The 22504-nt window shown below is 44.6% G+C and overlaps 3 protein-coding genes across 5 annotated transcripts; 2 read left to right on the top strand and 1 right to left on the bottom strand.

Moving 5' to 3' along the window:
• The first annotated feature begins 1460 nt into the window (after positions 1 to 1460).
• On the top strand, positions 1461 to 6018 carry sync (syncoilin, intermediate filament protein). The gene is made up of 6 exons (XM_030346545.1): positions 1461 to 1646; positions 2854 to 4414; positions 4582 to 4796; positions 5092 to 5299; positions 5532 to 5656; positions 5743 to 6018. The coding sequence occupies exons 2-6, from the start codon at positions 2864 to 2866 to the stop codon at positions 5771 to 5773; spliced, it is 2130 nt and encodes a 709-aa protein (XP_030202405.1). The 5' UTR covers positions 1461 to 1646; positions 2854 to 2863; the 3' UTR covers positions 5774 to 6018.
• Positions 6019 to 6322: 304 nt separating this feature from the next.
• Positions 6323 to 12044, bottom strand: rbbp4 (retinoblastoma binding protein 4). 2 transcript variants are annotated; one of them, XM_030346551.1, is made up of 12 exons: positions 11786 to 12044; positions 10938 to 11085; positions 10560 to 10705; positions 10000 to 10173; positions 9584 to 9699; positions 9048 to 9208; positions 8798 to 8924; positions 8527 to 8604; positions 8064 to 8161; positions 7916 to 7973; positions 7685 to 7795; positions 6323 to 7179 (listed from the first exon to the last, which is right to left on the bottom strand). In XM_030346551.1, the coding sequence occupies exons 1-12, from the start codon at positions 11799 to 11801 to the stop codon at positions 7117 to 7119; spliced, it is 1296 nt and encodes a 431-aa protein (XP_030202411.1). In that variant the 5' UTR covers positions 11802 to 12044; the 3' UTR covers positions 6323 to 7116. The 2 variants fall into 2 exon arrangements, with proteins under 2 accessions (XP_030202411.1, XP_030202412.1); XM_030346552.1 differs by having other exon boundaries at positions 8064 to 8140; positions 11786 to 12043.
• Positions 12045 to 12126: 82 nt separating this feature from the next.
• On the top strand, positions 12127 to 22267 carry tert (telomerase reverse transcriptase). 2 transcript variants are annotated; one of them, XM_030346543.1, is made up of 17 exons: positions 12127 to 12275; positions 12421 to 12561; positions 12852 to 14145; positions 14247 to 14436; positions 14966 to 15119; positions 15442 to 15609; positions 15849 to 16010; positions 16098 to 16199; positions 16607 to 16692; positions 16905 to 17021; positions 17531 to 17602; positions 18455 to 18643; positions 19120 to 19246; positions 19740 to 19801; positions 20409 to 20533; positions 20972 to 21109; positions 21874 to 22147. In XM_030346543.1, exons 3-17 carry the CDS (start codon positions 13068 to 13070, stop codon positions 21975 to 21977), a joined length of 2874 nt encoding a protein of 957 aa, XP_030202403.1. In that variant the 5' UTR covers positions 12127 to 12275; positions 12421 to 12561; positions 12852 to 13067; the 3' UTR covers positions 21978 to 22147. The 2 variants fall into 2 exon arrangements, with proteins under 2 accessions (XP_030202403.1, XP_030202402.1); XM_030346542.1 differs by having other exon boundaries at positions 12127 to 12561; positions 21874 to 22267.
• The last annotated feature ends 237 nt before the right edge of the window (positions 22268 to 22504 follow it).

Raw genomic sequence — 22504 nt, 5'->3', positions numbered from 1 at the left:
GGAGACCCCTTGACTTGTGATTATTGCCTCCCTCATAAGGCTTGGCTCGGTCAGAAACTGACACACTGCAAGAGATAAGGATGGACTCCAATTAATAAATAATTCCCTCTGTCGCTGGACAAAGAGAATCCCTAAAATCCCTTTTGTGGTAACATCCAAATGACCGAATCAATGAGCTCACTTTTTTATAGAGGGTGTGAACTATAACACAAAGCATGGGATATTACTAAGATTGGGTGAGTTGGGTTTTATGTAGTGTAGGAGGAGCTGTGGTTGAACTTTGTAATTCCCCTTCTTCCCATCGCCGTCCCTCTACCTTTCTTCACAAATGTACGAGCACGCACAGCACACAATGTGGAGAGGCCAGGAGAGTGACACATAGAGAAAAGCGTTCACTGTGTATCTAATTGGCCACAGAGCAGCAGAAATAAAACAGCAAGGAAGAAAAGAGGTTCACAGACTGTTAAACTAAAATAGAGCTATTTTGAGATTCTGCATCAGTGCCATTCTGGAAGATGATATGTATTTCTACCGGTTTATGCATAATGACTAGTTTTGTCATCTGAATCACTGTTTGGACAGAGAAGCAGACAGAAAGTCTGGACAAAGACTGGTGTGCACACTGATAGTCAACATTAGTTTGTTTCTACTCTCTGAGTCTGAGGGCCTTTACTAAGTCTGTGACGCCATCTAGTGGAAGCTGTTTATACAAGAAGGAGGTAGCCGGGATTCTGAATTGCCATGTTAACTTTTCAATTTCACTCACCATTTTCACCTGTTCTCCACAGTCTTATAATGCAAAGATGTCTTTGTTTTTCTCCATTAGCTATCCTTCCCTACCCACCCACCCACCCCCACACACACACACACACGCACGCACGCACGCACGCACGCCCGCACGCACGCACGCACGCACGCACGCACGCACGCAAGCACGCACACACACACGCACGCACGCACGCACGCACACACACACACACACACAGAGAAGTAGACCACATGTGATGTTATGTTGGGGTCAGAAGTCCAAGAGGAAAACCAATCCTCCAGTGTGGTGGCTTTATGATTCTATTTAAAGAGGGCTTGATAATGAGGAGACACGGGCACAATCCAACAGCCGTGTTCTGCCTCAACTTGAACAAACGAGACACGACAGCCCCTACAGGAGCCGTAAAGGCCACTTCAAATGAAGAATGATTGGTGGCATGTTTCCTTAAAGCCACCAAAATGTACCCATCTTGGCATTGGGAACAAGTGGCTATCGTCCTAATTCTCACGCATACGAGCGCTACACACAAAGGAAACATGGTTTATGAGGACCAAGGGCCAGGTGGCTTGGTGGTCCTCCAGGCCACTTGGTAGGCCCCCGTCCCCTGGGTATACAACACCAGGCAGGCTCCTCTTTCCTTCTGCTCCCAGTATTTATTAATAAACCCAAACAGATTCTGTGTAGCCATGGCCACACTTAGCTACACACTGGCTGTTTAGAGTGAGAGTGAGACGACATCTAAGCTCGCTCTGTGTACCCCACTTCTCTCAACTACTCGTCGATTCTTTGTGACCGTCTTTGAGGTTCGGACACTGGCCTATGATTTACCCCTATTTTGGGCATCAAATGACAGAAGAGGAGGAAAAATAGAAAAAGGGTAAGTTCACTTTGTTTAATGTTCACCCAAAATAACAAAAGGGTTAGGCCACTTAAAGTTAGTGAGACAAATAATAAATCATTTCTGATGCAAATTATCCAATATCCTGTCTGCTTAAATTTGAACAGGAAAAATGCAATATCTGCATTTACGGATATCTTTGCGTATACAATTTGGAAACAAGCCCATTGAAGTTCTAATCAAAAGAATGCCAGTGAAGCTCTTTTGAATAGTCCATGTCGTAGGTTTCTGTCTCGTTCCCATGCCAGAATTTCATTCAGACAGCTGGTGTGTCTGCTCTACTCTGAGGGGTCTGCTTTGTCTTGCATAGCTCAAGAAAGTTCAAACTTATGGTGTCTGTAAAGATTATTTCAAAGTTTTCAGGTAAGCTAGCGGGCAAATATATATTTTTGTCTCGATTTTGCTTGGAGACAGCAACACCAACAGTTGCTATTTCTGCATTACATAATTATGTGCTATGACACTTTTGGGCTAACATGATCAATTAACTGTGTGATAAATTGAGTCAAGTCTTGGTAGAAGCCCAAAGGGAGGAGACGATGCTTCCCAAAGAAATCAAATTAAAACATTGGGACATGTAATGATCCGTTTTGCAATAATGTTAAAATTACAATTCAACTCATCTAAGTTTACAAGAGGCAAGGCCACCGTGCATGTTGATACTTGTTGCATTACCATTGCTAGTGCAGGCATGTTTAAATTAGGAGCGTGAAAGTACTTGAATGCCATAGATTATTGGATGTTCTGTATGGGCACATATGGGAAGGTGTCGTGAGTGTGTTTGTGGGAGTTTGCCAGAGACCACATCCCAGCTGTCCCTCTGTTCCAGGCCAGTGCAGCTGTCAACGGGTAGCATTCTTGCTATTGCCCTGCTCCACATACCCCCATTTGCTAACAACATCTCAATAGCTTACATAAAGGGCCCTTGTGGAGCCGAAACCTAACCCCTGCATTCGCTTCATAACAACGGCTCATCTATTTTGTTAAATGTATGCCAGGTCAATGGTCAAACTCAATACTACTCTTTAGGGGGGAAGAGCTTTTTTCACTGAAAAAGCTTTCATGGAAAATGAAAAAGATTCGTATTTTCAAGAATTCTACAGAAAGTAGTTCATTGCCTGCAGTATTTATGACTCTAGATATTATTCGGCTAACTCTTTGATTATTTGATTACTATATTTTCCAGAGTAAACAACATGGAGAACAATGGGCATAGTTCAACAAGCACAGGGTTTGAGTCTCTCTTCATCCAGGAGGAGGACGAACAACAGGAGAGAGCAAGGGTGGATGAAAGAAGGGGGTTTGACCATCTGGCCCAATCTACAATGGGACACATAGAAACACATTTATCACAGGCAGTTCAAATACATCCATACCTATGGGAGATGGATGAATTGCTGAAGAGTTGCGAGGATCTTGCTGGTGTACCACTGAGCTCCCAATTCTCACCCAGTTACACGGACACATGTCTTAAAGACGTACAATTGAAGGAGTTGAGCGATTGCTCCTCAGACAGATACAGAGACACAAGCACATCTCAACAGAAGAGCTTGTGCACTACCTACATTGACACGCGAGTAGAGGTAGCTGACACAGGTCAGCTGACACAAGCCTGTCATGAGGCCTCCTCCATCATGAACGCCAGCTGTGAAACAGCGACAGACCTCTCACCAGCAGATGGATCCCTGACCGCGGTGGGCAATGCACTCAGTGACACTATGACAGAGTACCAGGGTCAACTGATGGGGATGCTGGCCATGCTGGATAACTGTATGGAAGACTCGGGAATCGACCAGGGGTCTGGCATGGACTTTGCATCACAGGAGTGTTTCTCTTCGAATACAAACCATGAATACATACAAATAAGTTCTCCGAGGTGTGACGAGTACGCGGCCGTGGAAAAAAGAATGGCCGCTGCATCAGAGATGGCTACACTAAAGTCATGCGGTGGCCATAGTGCCGACCCAGGAATCACAGAAGTTCAATACAGTTCTGTTACACCAGGCAAACCCGTAGTCAGGCATGTTGAGATGGAGAGTACCACAGTGCAAAGACAGGAACATTCGGGTACTGTAATGTCTGAGACTTCAGTTCAGGAAAATCGATTATGTTGCTCGGGTCCAAAGATTCCAACGGCGATGGAAGCACAAAATGGATCCCCCAACTCCGATGAGTCTTGCATACAAAACAACCGTGATGACAAATGGAGTCCAACAGGAGGGGATGATGTCGGGCTTTTGTGTGATGGAGAAGGACTAGAGGTAGGGATCGACTTGACTTGCCAGAGGTCTTCCACAGAGGAACTGGCCACTGTAGGGTGTCAGATGGAGAAGTTAATAGAGGAGGTAGAAGGCCATGAGAGGCTGAGGGGGGCGCTGCTGGATGAGGTGCTGGCACTGAGGAGGAAGAGCGAGGAGCAGGGAGACGTAGAGGGTACCACAACGGAGCGCCAGGAGAGAGACGAATCAGAGGAGACGATTGAGAGGAAAGCAGCGGCGCTACTGGAGGAGCTGAAGAAGGAAGAGCAGAAGAGAAGGGCAGAGAGCCAGAGGGATACGCTGGCCCTGAGAGAGCAGCGGGCGGAAGTAGAGAGGAGCGTGTGGAAGATGAACCTGGAGAGACAGGGGCTGCAGGAGGAGACCTGGAGGTTGAAGAGGAAGCTGTTCACAGAGGCTAGGAACCGTGCACACAGTGTGGCTGCCCTGACCAACCAGCAACGCGGGGTAGAGCGGTTTAAGATCGAGGAGGTATGAGGGCTTAAAATACTCTGTTAATTGTGTACTTCTAAATTTGTGTCATAAAAATGCATAGTTCTAAATTAACTTCAAAACCAATGAACCCGTTGAATGCACAAGAGAAAAAAACATAAAAGCAACGAGGCAGCCACATTTCTTTTCATGCCTCTTGGTTCCAGGAAACGTTGCAGTCCCTTGTGGTTCAGCTGACTGAGGAGTGCAGCCGACTCCGCCCTGCTCAGCAAGAGAAGCTCTCCACACTACAGGCCACACTGCAAGCACAAAACTGCAGACAGACCTCCAGTACCGTGGAGGAGCTGACTGAGTGCAAGAGGCACTCATGTGGGGACATCCAGCAGTATCTGCAGGGAGGCCAGAAGGCCCTGGAGGAGAGGTGCAAACATGCTACTATCTACTATCTCATTTTCTCTAAACTTGCACCATGTAACATTTTCAATGCAGTTACCACTTTCTTTCAAGATTTGATTTATTCTGTTACCCAACATACTTCATTTGATTTAAACTGAATAAACAAGTTAGATTGAGTCATTGTTAAATTCTTTAGACACTACTTATTGTCTATAGTTCTAGTGCCAGTACTAGTTCAAAAAATATTGAAAAAAACTGATGTCAGCAGAAGTGAAGTGTATCACTTAGAAAAAGGGTTCTTCCTGCTCTCCAATTGTCAGGTATGAGCCTATGCTGAAGGCACTGTTGAAGAGAAGGGAGACAACAGCCAGTGCCCTCAGTAAAGCCAGAGAGCAGGTCCAGGAGCTCAGGGGCCAGCTGAGGCCCTTGGTGGAAGAGGGCCACAGACTGGGGTTGCAGAAGGTCTGTCTGGAGGAGAGGTTGGAACTGATGCAGAAGCAGAGGCAAGAGGACATCAAGCAGTACAAGGTGATGGAGATGTTGAAGTTGGGGATAGGCTATAAACAAACGAGGAAAGCAAGACCTTTCGCTAGGAGATGATGCCCACCCAAAAGACTTTTGGTACTATCTGGGACCTACGTAGCATTGTGACAACCCTGACAGAGTAGACAAGTAAATCTGTTCCAGATGAAGGTACATTTGCCGCAATCTTTCATGTCTTTTTCAAATGTGATCCTTATAACATCCTTTATTTGCACAGGACATTGTATTGAGCCTTGAGGACAGCAGCTGGGAGATACAGACAGAGCTTAAAATTCAGAAGAGAAAAACCAAAGAAACAGCGGAGATGAAAGAGAACCTTGCCAATAAACTTATGCTTTACAGGTAAGAACCTGATTGATCATGCAAGATTCAACAGTTGCCTAAAGAGCGGTTTTGTGTAATCCCTGATTAAACATTTTCTGTTACAGAGCTGCTGTGGAGGATAGGAAGAAAACATGAACATTTGTATTCAAGATTTGCAAAAAGATATCTTCGACCATAATATCCTTCTTTCACCAGGGTTGCCAGTTAAGATGATTTTGTGATAAAACTGAATCCATCAACCTTACAGATCCCTTTCTAGATGCGACACACCTGGTATGTAGATCACTGGTTTATCAAGCCATAAAGAGTGGATATAGTTAACAGAGCAGTCACTTGAAAGGGTGTTTTTATGAATAAAGAGTTGTATGCTTTCATTGTAACTCTAGTGTGGATGAGTTGGGTCCTGAGGAGTAGACTGGAGAGGATGGGGTGCTTAAAGGGCAATGGGCCTGTAATCGACTGTAAACACTTGTATTGACAAATAGATTGTGACTTAATAGGACAGCATCACAAGGCTCAAATTAATACAAAAGGTCAGATATCCCCAATGCCCCCAAATGTCTGCCAGAACCTATTTATAGAGCCTTTTGAAGGTTAAAGAGAATTAAAACGTGAAAACATGGAAGAATGATGCAATCAGGCTTAACGTGTTCTGATTAGGAAACTTTACTCTGCAGCCCAAGGATTGATGGAAAAACATTTTATTGAGAATTCACTCACTGTACATTTGCAAAATGTTAAGACATAAAAAAGTTTAACTACAATTAAGATACAACAAAGACTCACAAAGACACGACAATGCAAGACAGTATGTACTAAAATGGACACTTCAGGGGCCAATCTGTTCAAAAGGGAGTATATAACAGGGAGCAAGGCTGCCACACTGCTGGGAATGCTGGTACGGAAACCTGAACAACCAGTGCAGACCAAGGCTCTTACCCCTTACAATCTGCGATTTGCAGATTGCTTTTCTATAGTTATAACATGAGCACAGAAATCTGCCAAATCACGGTTGCACTCTCCAACAGTCTCTACAATTATCAATGCTTTTTTTTTTTTTTTTACTAGATAATGAATAAAGACTACCCTTTCCCACTTCCTCTCCTCATGAACACCAAAACAATTTAAATTTAACCAATTCCAGGGCATAGTATTAGAATGCACGGTGAGCCAATTTAAATAGAAAAATATATCCTTTCATAACGGCATATAAAAATCAGGCATGAATGAAAATCCCTCAGGCAATAAATTATTAATGTCAACCGACAAGAGTTTTTCAGCATTTTTAAAAACAGACCAGTGGGCAAAAAAAGGACAGCTCATTTCCTGCCCTCATGAGTATTGACTAGACACATGATCTGTTCCACCAATAGAAAGTATGGAGGAGGTAGTTGAGCGGGACTCGTTGCAGTGACCTTCTCAGCAGTTTGAGGTGATGTTGCGGGGGAAGAAGAGGGTATGAGGTGCGGTGGGTTTCGTTAGGCGGTGGGTTCGGGGTCCGCTGAGCTCTCGGGGTCCTCGTCGTTGTAGATGTTCTCCGCCTGCGGGGACAATGTCAGAGTTACGGCTGCTCCATTGTTTTAGTACACAGAAAACTTAATTTCTACATTGATCTAGTCTTGCTATTCTAGCAGAGTTACATTACAGCGCTTGGCTAAAATGCCTGCCAGACAGTGTGTCTTTTCACATTCACTGCATAACAGATATTATGCAACCTGGATTAGTAGACTCACCATTTTCTGAACGCTCACCTTCCTCACGCTGAAGAGATAGCTAGCATTGCCTCTGAGCTTCGTTCCAAATGTACGTCTTTCTCAAATAAGGTGGCTACCATGCAAAGCCATGAGCTCCGACATTCTCCTTGCTTTGAAATTCTGTTGCATTTCTGTCAATTTACTTCGAAAATATACTGACCATTCTTCAAATACAAAAGCTGCATCTGTGTGGCGTATATTCTCCAAATCCATTTAGTATATTCAATATTATAGGGGAGGCCATGGCCTTTCCTGCATGCATGACTACCATGCAGAGATATATCTGGCTCACCATTTGCCAGACTTGCATGATGTTGTCTTCAGACACCGAGCAGATGACCCATGGCTCATTGGGGTTCCAGGAAAAGTCAGAGATCTTGGCTGTGTGACCTCCGTGGATGAACTGGATGAGAGGCAGGGGAAATATATAAATTTGAATGCAGCTTTAATTATTCATCATCATCATACAGTCAAACATATGGGTCTATCATTTTTGTTTGACATGATCGTCAAAAACACTTACCAGCAGCTCTGGGGGTCCATCTTCTGCATCTTCTGGCGACTGCTCCTCTCCGATTTTACTGCAAAATAATAGTAATAATCCTTTAAAACACAATTACACCAGCAGAGGATTAACAATGATGTGAAGGGAGGGGTTCGCAGTCAGTCACCTGAGGTCCCAGACGTTGAGCCGGCGGTCGGTTCCACTGGAGGCCAGGATGGTCTCGTTATGGGGGGACCACTGGACCTGTAACAGCCCATCGCAGAGCTCAAATCAGATCCATGTAAATAGCAACAGGGCCAGATACAGGCAGACACACCATGCAACATTGTTGATGAGAATCATTGGATTGCCAATTACAATAGACAAGGTATCAATAGAACATGATGGCTTGTATACAAGGTTAGCGGGGGTTCTGATAAAAGCATTAGCTACGCCATAAGTCAAACAAATATTTATTTAGTAGCATAAATGCCAAGATTTATTCTTGATTCTATTTTTTTTCAATAGCATTCAAAAATGCCATACATAAATAATGCAGCATACATATTTTCTTTGCACCTCTTAAGGTGCAAATCAACAATATTGACATGTTTATTATACAATAATGTATAGTGTGGGAAATCTCTCACCTGGAAGATCTCATCTTTGTGTGACTCAAAGGAGTGCAGTTTGAGTTTCAGGTTCCTCAGGTCCCAGAGGGCCACAGTCTGCAGAGAACAGGAGCGGTTACACACGCAGTCCAACAACACCACCGGTAATGCACAGAGATATAAAAGAAACAAAAAAGGGGTAGCATCTCTCGTTTCAAGCACATCAGCAACATTTACAGGGGAAAAGAGCTGGGGAGGTATAGTGTGTATGTGTATATATATATATATATATACATGGGTGTTGCATTACCTTGTCTGCTGAGCCGGTGGCCAGGATGAACTCGCTGTATGGGTTGAAGGACAGGCAATTGACCTCTGCTGTGTGTGCGTCCACAGCGTGGCTGGGCTTGGAGGTGTTGTTGGAGCGCGTGTCCCAGCTACAGAGAAAAAAAAAAAAGATTGTTGAAACACACCTGATATCTTGAGTCATACCTAAACCACCCCATTATGGTAATTGCCACTTGAGTGGCATACCATCCTTTATATTATTTAACGCTTACATCATGAGCTTCTGGTCGTCGGCCACGGAGCCAAAGAGAGACTCATGCAGCAGGTGCCAGGAGACGTCCTCCACCACTGCGGTGTGACCCGTGAAGATGGTCTTGGCGTCCACCACCTTGCCCTCTTTGGGCACCGCGCTGATGTCCCAAAGGCAGATCGTCTGGGGGCCGATGGAAACCCAGATTGTACCCGTTAGAACTTTCAAACCGCAACCTCACAGGTATGATAATTGATTTAGTTCTGCACGGCTTTTATTGATGCCTTGCTAGGGATTCCAATGATATTAACCATGTGTAAACAGTCATAGAATATCCATTTGATATATTGACTTTCCTCAGCAAAGTACACCCCCATTTAACTAGCTTCCCAAACCCACACCCACCTTAGTTTGAAAGTGAAAAGGCGTCAACAATTAAGAGTTTTGTGCCATGTTTCAGAAAAAAATACTAAATGGAGATTTTCTATTTGTAGGCAATCATTTCCCTGGCCCTGGTTGCCAGAGATGCAGCCAAACAGGTGTGGCGGAAGGTCTTACGTGATCATCTGAAGCACTGAGCAGGCAGCCGGACAGGTTGGGGTTCCAGGAGAGCCCATAACCCTCCTTCTGATGGCCTCTGAGACGCAGGTCTGGACGGCACTCTCCTGACGCGTCTGCAGAGCACACCCACACATGCTTGCATTGTCATATCAGTGGCTTGTTTTAAGAAAGCATTAAAAACAATAATAGACGATTCAGTTAAAAAAAAAGCCAGTGTTCCCAGCTTCCCCTCAAAGAATAGTGTACATTAAACTCCCAGGATATAACGTAACATTCTTAGCATTAGCTTAATTCATTGTTGAATCTGAAAATGTAATTACATTGATAAATCACAGCATTCAGCACCTTCTACAGCAACTGCAGAATACAAATACATGCCATCTATAAACCCGCAGGGCTTATGAACTCCGTACCAGGTTTGGAGGGGTGCTTTGTGTAGTCGAAGACCAGCACGTCTGAGGTGGGGGTCTTGGTGGCGATGATGCAGGGATTCTGGGGCATGTAGCGGGCCCGGTTCACCTCGCCCTCATGGTTGATCTTGATCTCAATCTCAATCTTACCACTGACTGAGCCAAAGCCACCGAACTCTGCAGAGGAAGAATATATAAATAGTCAGTTGATTAAGACATTCATGAAAGCAACAAAGGGAGCTAATCGTAGCCTTCTATTCTCTATGGGTTGCAGCATAGTGACCATCAATTGCATTTCATTCCAGCATACTCATTTGTAGAGCCGGACCAATCCTGGATTTCGTGGCCGATGCCAGTATAAGGGAGCGGCAAAATGACCGATAGGATATATCGTGAGGGGCTGATATATCAGTCGGGCTCTACTCTAATGCACATAGCAGCTTTTAATGATTGTTACTTATTCGACATTTCAATCTCTGGGATTGCTGCCGACATCAGCACATTCACGATATTTGCAAAGAAAATCCAATGGCTTCTGTGATCAAATATAATAAATGACTTACCTCCTTTCTCGCTGTCATAGTGTGAGGCATCAAACTGGGCGTCGTCATTGGGCAATTGGACGCTAGCGATGACCAGATGGTTCTGCTCGTCTGACGTATGAGTGCCCAACACCAGCCGGTGGACACTGTAATCCTTGCCCTCTGGTCTATGAACAAATAAAAAACGACAAATCATTTGTCCAGTTGTGAAGAAAGCTGGTTCATAAAGGGAGCAGGAAGTGAATGGTTCCGAAGAATTATTCTTGCTTGTCAACCACAGGGGAGTAAAGGATGGAACACTTCTCAATTTTGGAGAAACGTAGGGCAGAAGGGAGAGGATGTTTTGGGTTGTGTATGTAGTTTAATATTAAGAGGACATAAACGTGCATGCGTCCTTACCTGGAGACATCGGGAAGCCACTGAGCGGTGAGGCTGGGCCATTCCAGAGCGTGGGTCATCACCAGGTCATAAAGGAAGGGAGTGTTTTTCTTCCAGATCTTGTACTCCTCGTTGATAACCCTTTCCTCGACCGCATCGTCAAACGCACCTGCAAATAATACGGGAGAACTCTTACAATTCAACCAGTAACGCATGACACATAATCATAATACAACTGTTACAAATCTAGTATTTCTGGAAGACAACCAATTATTGTTTTAATTCCTCAGATATATCTCAATTCGAAATCTGATTCAGAAAATGTTGGGTTGACTGCCAGCTCATATATAAAAGGGATGATCTGCTTTATACGTGCAGGACTGACAGATAACAGTGAGATTGCGGCACAAAGGAGTCAAAAATGACCAACACTTAACATTTTGATTGGTTTTGCTCGTAACAAAGCCGGAACTTACTGCCGGTCAATCAAATGGATAAATGCAGGTTTTCCTTATTGTTTGGGACCCAGCACGTTCTTACTGGGAACTACAACGATTGACGATTCAAATCACTTTAACGCTACACATTTACACATTTCATTAATCTGGCCTTTTTACATCTTTAAGCAAGATGCACGTTGACTGCATCTAGCGCATTTGTGCAAAACATTCGACATGAATCGTTACGTCTACGGAAGAGAATCACCGTCGATACAAGCAAGGCCTATTTTGCATATTAAACATGAAATTGGATTAGCTAGCGTGTGTACCAATTGCTACTAGCTAATTGAGCTAGCCAGTTAGCATGAATATTTCGGCAAGTATCCATTTTTAGTAACAAAAACCCGTTGCACGCTTCATAGACGTTACCTTCCTTGTCGGCCATTGTAGCTAACTTCAGCAGATAAAAGTCCACTGATGAAAGTTATACAGACAGTCTCAAGACGGAAAGCTTTGTCTCAGGCTGTCTGGCAGTGCCGTGTTGAGCGACCCGAGCTAACCGGAGCTAAACTCGCTACTTGGCGGAGCGACGTGGGCGCATTCGCGCGCTTGGTACAAAGGAGGGGGTGTCCTGCAACCAATCAGATGATAGAACGCTCCTGTGACCACGGGGTCTCGACGCCTGCCGTTCAACAACTGTGCCACAGGAGGGCAGACGAGGCGTTTACATACCACAACAAACATGGAGTGTAATGTTGTCGTATTGGACCATAAGGACTGGACGAGACAGTAAGCTCTTTCCTCATTGGGCGATTCTGAAGCGGGGTATTTGGAGTTCAAGATATGCCTCTCCTGAGTCTTGACCATATATTTAATATCCTGACAGCTCAAGACCCGATATTATAACCTCCGAAAACATGTAAAGTACACCCTTCCTTCGCAGTGTCTTATTTTGCATCAAACAATTCACATTAACGTTATTCAACACTATGTCTAGATCAGACACATCAAGGGTACTTGACATTCTGAAGTCACTTTACCAGCATGTGCAAACACTTAATCAGTTTGCAGACACCATCGTATTTCGAGAAGGGCAGAAAGCATCGCTCATTGAAGGATCCGACACAGCACGCTTCAAGTCATTCGTCGGGGGTATTTTTGTGTGCACTGATCAACAGTTGCAACAACTGCCAAGCCGAAACGAGGTAAACTTATATCCCACATGTAATTCGTTCAACTTATGTTGTTGATGTCTCTCTGTTAAATTCAAAGGAACATAGCTGTTTTACAGGGCATGGTTCTCAGGGTTATGAGCATTTCACATCATCTCAATGTGAAAAGAAGTACAACAAATCAGCAAAACGTCAAATCAGATAATAGCAGCTTTACTATTCGAACCTTGGATAGTCCACCTCTAGAGCTATTAGTGTCTGACTCAACGTACCTGACTCAACATTATCTACTATGTGTGTGTTCTCATACGACCCCCCTACAGATCTGCACACTCCCCGAGCTACTGGCTTTTGTTTTGAACACTGTGAAGAGGAAGAAGAAAAGAAATGTGCTGGCGCACGGCTACGGGTTCCTCTCCCTGGCCCAAGAGGACCGTGACGCGGACCAGTTCAAGTTCCAAAGCGACGTCACTCAAAGTGCCGCTTACATCCACGGCAGCGATCTGTGGAAGAAAGTCTCCCACCGTCTCGGCACGGACATGACCCGATACCTGCTGGAGAGCTGCGCCGTGTTCGTGGCGGTGCCCCCCTCCTGCGTGTTCCAGGTGTGTGGCGTGCCCGTGTACGACCGGGTGTCGGTCATGACCAGCCGCGCTGGCGTCTTCCTCCGGACCAAATCCAGGTCTGACCCGGGTAACCGTCAGCGGGATCGCCGCCCCCCGGTGTGCCAGATTAGGAAACGAGGGGCTGGTTATAAAACCAACAGGAACAGGGGCAGGGCTAGGGATGGTAATCAAAGGAAGAGGAAAAGCGCTGGCCGGACGGATGGTATGGGTCGGGCCGCAAAGAGGACAAGAATGGATTGGGCCAAGCAGGAGATACCGCAGAGTGGCGTTGATGCAGGGGGTGATGTTCTTCCTAGCTCAGTGGAGGCATCCAAGGTGCCAGCAGAAGGGTGTAGTGCTGATTCTAAAAGGCAGGTCATAGTGTCGAAAACCTCTCTTCCTTTGGAAGGAGGGCCAAGTTGGAGATCGGGATTCTCTCCAACTCTCCCAGCATCCCACTGCTTCATCCGAACCTTGGGAATGCTGTACGGCGGGAAGGGGATGCGTGGATTCCTTCTGAACAGGAAGACGAAGAGCCGTACAGAGGTGAAGCAGAGGCTTCAGGGGCGGGACCTGGTCAGGATTGTGTTCTTTGAGGGCGTGGCCTATCTCAACGGAGTGGAGAAGAAGCCAAGGAAACTGCCCCGGCGCTTCTTCAACATGGTGCCTCTGTTCGACCGGCTGCTGCGGCAGCACAGGGGCTGCCCCTACGGAAGGGTCCTGCAGAGCGCATGCCCCTTGCGCATGGAGGAGCTGGGCGTGGAGGCACAGGGGGACCTGAGCTCCCTCCTGCCCCTCACCTGTTCCCCCCATCAGGTGTTCCTCTTCATCAGAAAGTGCCTCGCCACCGTGGTGCCCATGGAGCTGTGGGGGTCCGAACACAACCGGGGTCGTTTCCTCCTCAGGGTCAGGGGCTTCCTGCGCAGCGGCAAGTTCGAGAGGCTCTCATTGGCCGAGCTGCTGTGGAAGATGAGGGTGAGCGAGTGTGATTGGCTGAAGATCAGCAAGACGGGTAAGGGTAGTTTATGTGATCAACATAAGACAGCCCGTTTTCTAACACCAATTACTGATGAGCTGCATCAGTTTCAATGAACCTCCTCCTGTGTCCCTCAGGTCATGTCCCCCCCAGCGAGCTGGCCTACCGGACACGCGTGATTGGTCAATTCTTGGCGTGGATGCTGGACGGCTACGTGGTGGGCTTGGTCCGAGCGTGCTTCTACGTCACGGAGAGCATGGGACAGAAGAACACGCTCCGCTTCTACAGACAGGAGGTGTGGGCCAAGCTGAGGGAGCTGGCCTTCAGGTACGCTCTAACTCAACAGACGCACACAGAAACACGTTGAAAACTAGGGATGCACCGAAATGTAAATTCTTGGCCGAAGGCCGAAACCGAATACCGAATGTGGCTTTTAATGTTTTTCATTCATTTTGCTTTAATTTTTCAAAATTGCATAAATCAAACAAATAAATGTCCTTTATAAACTTTATTGTCTTGCTTTTCTATAAAAAAAAAATCAATTACAAATTTGATACAAAATATTTATTTAATACTTAACGTTTTCTAACATTCCAGCAGACATTATAGTAAGAATTTAAGAACAATGTACCTCTTAAATAAATGAGTAAAATTATTATTATTATTTTTAAATAAATAAAAATGTTCGGTGTATTATGTTCAGCCTTTTTACTCCTTCGGCCCAAACCAAACATTATGTTTTGGGCCATTTTCGGCCGAACATGTTCGGTGGCCGAATATTCGGTGCATCCCTATTGAAAACACACAGAGCCACCTAACGGCAGCGTTCTCGATCCATACTTAACGTTTCTTTCAGAGGGCACGTCTCCAAGGGCCAGCTGGAAGAGCTGACACCCACCCAGATGGCCTCCCTGCCAAAAGCCACCGTGGTTTCCCGCCTTCGCTTCATCCCCAAGGCGGACAGCATGCGACCGATCACGCGCGTCGTTAGATCCGACGTCAAATCCAGGGTGCTTTTTATATCATGATACTTTGATTTGACTTTTAGGTGTCTATATGTGTCTATAACTAATTTAAGGCAAATATGTGCAGCAACGTCTAGTGTTTATGGTGTTTGACTCCAGATCCGGGTTTGACCCACGAGGATCAGGGTTCAAATCCTAGTGCCGCCCTCCGGACTGTCGGCATCAATGAACAAGATCTTGTACCTACTCCTTAACCATGTCTAATCCCGACAAGACGTATATTGTTATTTTGGATGAAAACTAGACCTGAAATAATTAAACCAAATGTCTTAAATGTATGATCAAATGTGGGTTATTCTGCGTGCAGGTTCACCAATCAAACATGCGTGAGCTGCTGGACGTGCTGGGGGCGTGTGTGCGCTCTGACCCCCCCTTGCTGGGCTTCACTGTGTGGGGGATGACCGACATTCACAAGAAGCTCCGCCCCCTGGCGTCCGCTCAGAAGGACCAGCCTCAACGCCTCTACTTTGTTAAGGTAAGACGTTTGATATTGGATTAATCGAGTACATCATCTTATATATTGATATTTGTGGTCTTTTCATCTCAATAGGCCTTATTGTCGTCTTAGCTCTTCTTAAAGATAAGATTGTCGTGATGAAATAATGTAAGAGATGTGGACAGTTACTTACGTGTACATACCTGGGAAATATAATTTTCTTATTTTGGCACAGTCTTGTGTTTTGATTTGTCCGTGCCTGTCCCTGTGCATTCCAGGTGGACGTGAGCGGGGCCTATGAGAGCCTTCCCCATGACAAACTCATTGAGGTGATTGGCCAGGCCCTGACACCGGTCCTGGAAGACACATTCGTCATCCGTCGCTACGCCAAGATCTGGAGGGACGCCCATGAAGGCCTGAAGAAGACGTTTACTCGACAGGTATCTCTTACTTCTTGACTTTAAAATCTTAAGCTCTTTATTGGTATTTCTTGTGTCTATGTTTATTGATCCCATTTTGGTTTAAAGGCAGATTTCATGGAAGACAACATTGGATCCACAAACATGAAAGGCTTTGTGATGAACATGCAGCGAGAGGGCAAGCTTCATAACGCTATACTGGTGGAGCAGGTGAGAGAGAGAGAGAGAGAGATGGTTTCTTCAAGCACTGAAGGATTGATGCACACAGGATTTTGCATGCATATATTGCCTTAAATTGCTAAAATATGAACAATAAAAATAAAAATAAGACATTCCCTGAATCTCTTCATTGAGTAAGTAGCCTGTGTGCTGATATCTCTTTTATTCAAACAAGTCTTATTGCAAGGAAAAAATAGGTGATTTGTAAGTGGGCTCCCAAGTGAGCTACTATACAAAGAAGAGCTAGCTTTAGCCAGTTCGTATTATTGTTAAGTAAGTTTGCTTCAGTCTCCATTGCCTTTGATGCGGTGCGGGTCAGTTATGAAAAGGAATTTCTGTTTCCTTCACAGAGTGTTTATCTGGTAAAAAGATGCCTTATTTATGTTCTCTCCGTCCAGCATTTTTCCTCAGACCTGCATGGCCGAGATGCTCTTCAGTTTTTCACTCAAATGCTTACTGGTGGAGTTGTGAAATTTGGGAAAAAGTAAGCTGTGTTCAAACTATCTTAAAAATGCAGTAATATAAACCTCTGTGGCTGCTTTGTTCTCTCTTTTGCTATGATGATTTAAACATCTGTTCGTAACGTTTGATTTAATAAAAGAGAAATCACATGGCTTTGACAGTTTACATGCATCTGTTCCGTGTGTGTGTGTGTGTGTGTGTGTGTGTGTGTGTGTGTGTGTGTGTGTCTTCCAGAACTTTCCGGCAGTGTAGAGGCATCCCCCAGGGCTCGGTGGTGTCCAGTCTCATGTGCTGCCTCTGCTACGGTCACATGGAGAACAACTTATTCAAAGATATTAACTTGAATGGAGGGTAAAGGTTGTTTTTGATTGCTTTTGTATCCAAAAAGAGAATAAAATGATTAGCAACATTGCAAGAGTTTTGAGTGTATGTTAAAGGTAAAATGAGAAGGAATTGATTATTAGAAATTTAAACTGTCTCAATGAATTTTATTTAAACAGTTAGACCTAACTGATTTATCTTTCAATAGATGACTAGATATTGCATGAGTCAACATGAAACTGAAACTATATTCTGACCTGACTTGCAAATTGGATCAGTTCTAGTCATGCTTAAATAGTAAAAGGTTATCAGTTAAATCTATGACTTGCAGATAAGATAACCAAATGGTTTTAGGGTCAAAGGTGATATAATGCCTGATTTTATTGATGTGTAAATATAATGGAATAGAGTACAGTGTACGTTCGGGTTGAAGAAGGTGTAATGTGAATCACATGTTGATGTATTTACACATCTTTACCGGTAGATTGCAGTAGAGTCTTCCACAGCCCAAAGGTCAGACATCTCTCTGTCTCCTGCAGGTGTCTGATGAGGTTGGTAGATGATTTCCTCCTGATAACCCCTGACCTGGGTCAAGCACAGACCTTCTTCAAGTATGATACCCACCACACTGCCTTTTCAGCTTTGCTGTTCCTTTAGCACATTCCTTTTCCGTTTAAAGTAATGCTAAATGCTAAAAAACAACTATGTTTTCTATTGGTGATTTGCAACTCAGCCCAGGTCCTATTTGATCACTTTCTTGTAGTATTTCACTTTGCTGCTGCATACCTCGATTTCATCACATGGAAACTTTGTTGCAGAAGTTTAAATAGGGTTTAGTAGGAGGGTACTTCTTCAGATGGCTGTAGTGGTGTCCTGTGAGGAAGCAAATTATAAAGGACGTCTGCAGGAGCAGGCAAGGGCTGAGAAACGCCAATGTATGTCCTGGGAGCTCTCCTGAAGAGTTTTCAGGACAGCATCCGGGGTAGGGCCAACAAAGTACAAAACTGATTTTTTTTTTATTGATATGGTCAAAAAGTTAATGGAGGCTGGGATAGTGCCTTGCGGCACTCCCTTCGATACGGCATGGGGTTGTGCCAGCAGATTGTCCGATTTTACAGACTTAAGTGCCCAACCTGGAGTAATCTGTTGCGAGAATAAATCTCTGAATAACTTGGACAGCATCACATTGCCAGGTCATTGCCAAAGCACAGCCGGGAGCTGAAGGGATTTACAGTCTTTATTTTATGACACTTGATTGGACATTAAATGGCAATATAATCAAACTGCAGATAATTTTTGTCATGTAACATTAGTACAAAGCCGGTGTGCAAAAAATAAAGATAAGGGTCAAGTTGTGTATAATGGAACAGCCAGGTCATGGATTGTGATGCATGTGTAGTAAATGTCAGCTCATTGCCGTCACCATAGAAGATATACCCTTTGACTGCTCTGCCCCCGTGCAGGACTCTGTCAGACGGGGTTCAGGACTATGGGTTGCTGGTAAACCCACAGAAGGTGGTGGTCAACTTCCAGGTATCGGAGGATTCGGGGGCGGGTCCAAACGTACGTGTGCTGCCTGCTAGCTGCCTCTTCCCCTGGTGCGGACTGCTCCTGGACACGCACACCCTGGATGTCTTCCAGGACTACTCCAGGTGATCATCATCATGTGTTATACACACAGACACACACAGACACAAGCCCACCCCCCCCCCCCCCCCCCCCCCCCCCTTGATTTGGATCGAGAAGGCTGCCGTTAGGTGGCTTTGTTTGTTTCAACGTGTTTCTGTGTGTGTATAGTTTTGGTAAAAGGCCTTGGCCATTGTCCTTATAAAACCACAGAGACAAATCCAAACCCAATTACTGGGGAAAGAATGTTATAATATAAACATATGCAGGACCTAAACAGCTACCATTACTCTTTGGATCCAACCCCCTAACCCTGACAGTGTTAATGCCGTGCTCTTCCATGTTTTGCTACACATTATTAAATTGCACAGATTAAGTGTGTGTGTGTGTGTGTGTGTGTGTGTGTGTGTGTGTGTGTGTGTGTGTGTGTGTGTGTGTGTGTGTGTGTGTGTGTGTGTGTGTGTGTGTGTGTGTGTGTGTGTGTGTGTGTGTTCACGCGCAGCTACGCGGGGCTATCCCTGCGTTACAGCTTCACCCTGGGCTTCTCCCAGCGAGCGGGGTTGCACATGAAGAAGAAGCTGATGGGGCTCCTTCGACTCAAGTGCCACGCCCTCTTTCTGGACCTCACGGTGTGTGTGTTGGGGAAGGCAATCTATTACAGCCCCTTAAGTTCAAACCACATGGAATGTGAAATTTAGCCAGGCTGTATTTTTTAAGGGTCTATTTCATGAAAATTCCCACAAACGTGCATTAACGAGATGTGATTACTTTTAAAGGGACCACTTGTTCGTTTTTTTTTACAAAAATTTACTATGTATATGATCCGGCTGTGTTTAAATTAAAAATGTTGACCTTCCCCGGATCTCTGTCTATTAAATTGGAACGGCTCTGTAGTTTCTGGGTAAAAAGGAAGGAACTACAACGTTTGTGTGGGATTATATTCTGCATTATGGTTCTATCCTGCTTTGTGGGTAAAAGCAGTTTTTGAGCCTTGTCTTTGGAGGCAGGCCTGAAGGGACGGGTGGGATTTCTCTGGGTTGGATACGTACACAATCAAGCCTTCTCCGGCTGGCTTCTCCAAATTGCCTGCCCTGGATCTGACAATGTCTCTCTTCCATGCAGATAAACTCTGTGGAAGCCGTCTACGGCAGCGTGTACAAGCTGGTGTTGCTTCAAGCATGGAGGTACTGAATGACCCCCAGGAACTCTCACAGTCAACCTTCAACCTCACATTAACACCTGCTGACTGCTACTTTACGTACACTAGTTCGGGCGCCTAAGATACTGATTTCCCACGGCACATAACTAAATCCGGGTGTTAATAAGGCATCAGGGTAACTATTATGTTTTGAACAATAATGAATGAATGAATGAGGAATAAAGAATATAATCGGATGGAATCAAGATGAAGATAACTGACCAGAGTAGTCTGAACTTATAAAGTTGTACATACACGACATGTAAGTAGTGTTTATTAACTATTTTGTCACATATATCTGTCAATGTTTCACCATTTGTGTATTTCCGCTGTCCTCTTAACAAAGTAAAGAATGACCCTGGCTGTTGAGTGGTTTTACAACGTAGCCCTTCTTAAACCTGACGGAAATACCTGCAGCCTCATCGAATGACTCCGGTCATGAACCCAATCTCGTTTATCGCTTTTTTGTGTTATTTATTTTTTGTTTAGTCATTCTGTGGTCTCCATGTGTGGTCATTATATTTCTGTCGTACATATTGTTGGTGTGCCAGCCTAGCGGTCTGATTTCTCTGTCCTCCCTCGTTGTCTGTCAGGTTCCATGTGTGCGCCCAGAGTTTGCCCTTTGGACAAACGGTTGCCAAGAATCCCAAGTGCTTCCTGCTCATGATCTGGGACATGGCTCACTATGTGAATCGACTCGTCCGACTCTGCAACAAAGGCAAAGATTGACTTTATCGATCTTGAGTGCTTGGTTTTGGTCTTTACCTGAACCTAAATAAGATTTGTCTTTACCTGTTATTCTCAAATGTTATTCTCTTGGGTCTCATACCCCCAATTTAATAATTTTTCAAAAGAGCACTATTGCACTATTGACGTGGAAAATCAATGTTTATGTATTCAAAACAAAGTGTAATTCACTCCGTGTCCTCTCCATCCCCCTTACTCTTTCTACCCTTGTTCCTTCCCTTCCAAAGCAGATGAAAAATAAAATACATTATTAATAATAAAAACAAAATATTTTTTATATATATATATATATACATATATAATATCATTATGTACGTCATATCAACTAATTATTAATAAAACGAATGAATAACTCTGCTCTCTCCCGCCCACCCTCCCCTCTCCTCTGTGGTTCCTCACGGTCCCCAAGGGGTGAGCCTTGGCACCAGGCACCAGACAGGCGTCCTGCAGAGCGAGGCAGTGGAGCTGCTCTTCTGCCTGGCCTTCATCCTGGTCATGTCCCGGCACCGGCCCCAGTACAGAGGCCTGCTCCCTGGCCTACACAAACGTATGTACACCCCCATGGCACCACCACACCACTCGAGAGGAAGATTTGGTTGATGTAATGTTAACCTTTTGGTTGGGTTCTTAAAATTGCTTTACTTTTATCTAGAATATAAAATACTGAAACAATCTTATCTAGTAGCCTATTTTAAGAGCCGTCGGACCATCCCACTACCTCCAAAGACCTTTTAGAAATGACAATTTAGATGATTCACTTTGAAAGGCTCCTTTGTTAGCCAAGTTATGGGTAGTTTAAAATAACCTTTGGTGTGGGCAGGTTTATGATTGACTCAGGCTACTTCATAGCGTCTTTATTGAGTGCTTTTCTTGTTTCCTGTGGCCTCAAGTTGACCCAGGCTATAATCAGACCTATCAAATGTCTCAGTCATAGGCCCGGTCCATGCAGGTGTCCTCAGCTTAGACGTGTCTGCTGATGCAGAGTCTCAACCCTAATGTGCCCTCTTCATGGAGCAGCCACAGAACAGGAGTTGGGATCAATATATGGGCTTCCCGGTTTCTCCACCCATGCCATCCGAGTTATCAGATTTCACTTCTTAACTCGGCATAGCTTCTGGTTATCAAAGTCTTTTATTTATTTTAGCTTAATATTTTTGAAAAGCAGCAGACATACCAACCCTTTTTTTCCTCAGATTTGTGGAACCAGCATGTTCCAGATATTGGTTGCCATGAATCCCTGCCTATGTTAAAAATCATTTCCCTCCAGTCCACTGTCACATGACCTCCTCCGCCTGTCCCCCTGGTTCACAGGGAAGCGGTGTCTGGAGAGGCAGCTGGGGGACATCCGACTGGCCAGGGTCAGACAGGCCACCAAGCCCGGGATCCCGCAAGAGTTCCTGGCCATCCATCCTTAGACGACCCCTGCTACAGCTACACCTCCCAGAAAAAGAAAAAAAAAAAGTCCAGGTTTCTGCTCCCCCTCATGCACTCTGAGTAATCTGATTTCATTGCATATAGATTCGGGTTATCAAAGCTCTGTATTTATTTTTAGCTTAATATTGTGGCACAGCGGCAGAAGTACCAAGCGGATTGTTGTTCTTTGGAGTTTTCCAAAAATGTTCCCCATACAAACATTATTTTGTATTATTGCGTTTCAACATCTGTTGGTGGAGCCCACCACAGCAATAAACTATTTTAACAACCACTCTATGATCAGATGTTCAATGAGTCAACAAAACAATTAACGCATGCATGAGAGGACAAAAAAAATCATTACTTGGTCTTTATAACCTCCAGTTGTGATAGCTATCAGAAAGCAGAAGGAAAGATTTTTCTATCAACTAACCCGCCAATGATTAAGTACACTTTTAATCCTTTCTGTAAATAAGTTCCCTATTGTTTCTTTGACACTATTTTTCTGACCTGTCGTCTTCATAAGAGA

This window comes from Gadus morhua, chromosome 22 (assembly GCF_902167405.1).
Source record: "Gadus morhua chromosome 22, gadMor3.0, whole genome shotgun sequence".
Taxonomy (NCBI): domain Eukaryota; kingdom Metazoa; phylum Chordata; class Actinopteri; order Gadiformes; family Gadidae; genus Gadus; species Gadus morhua.
The sequence above is the reverse complement of the archived record's forward strand: the minus strand, read 5'-3'. Positions and strand labels throughout refer to the sequence as shown.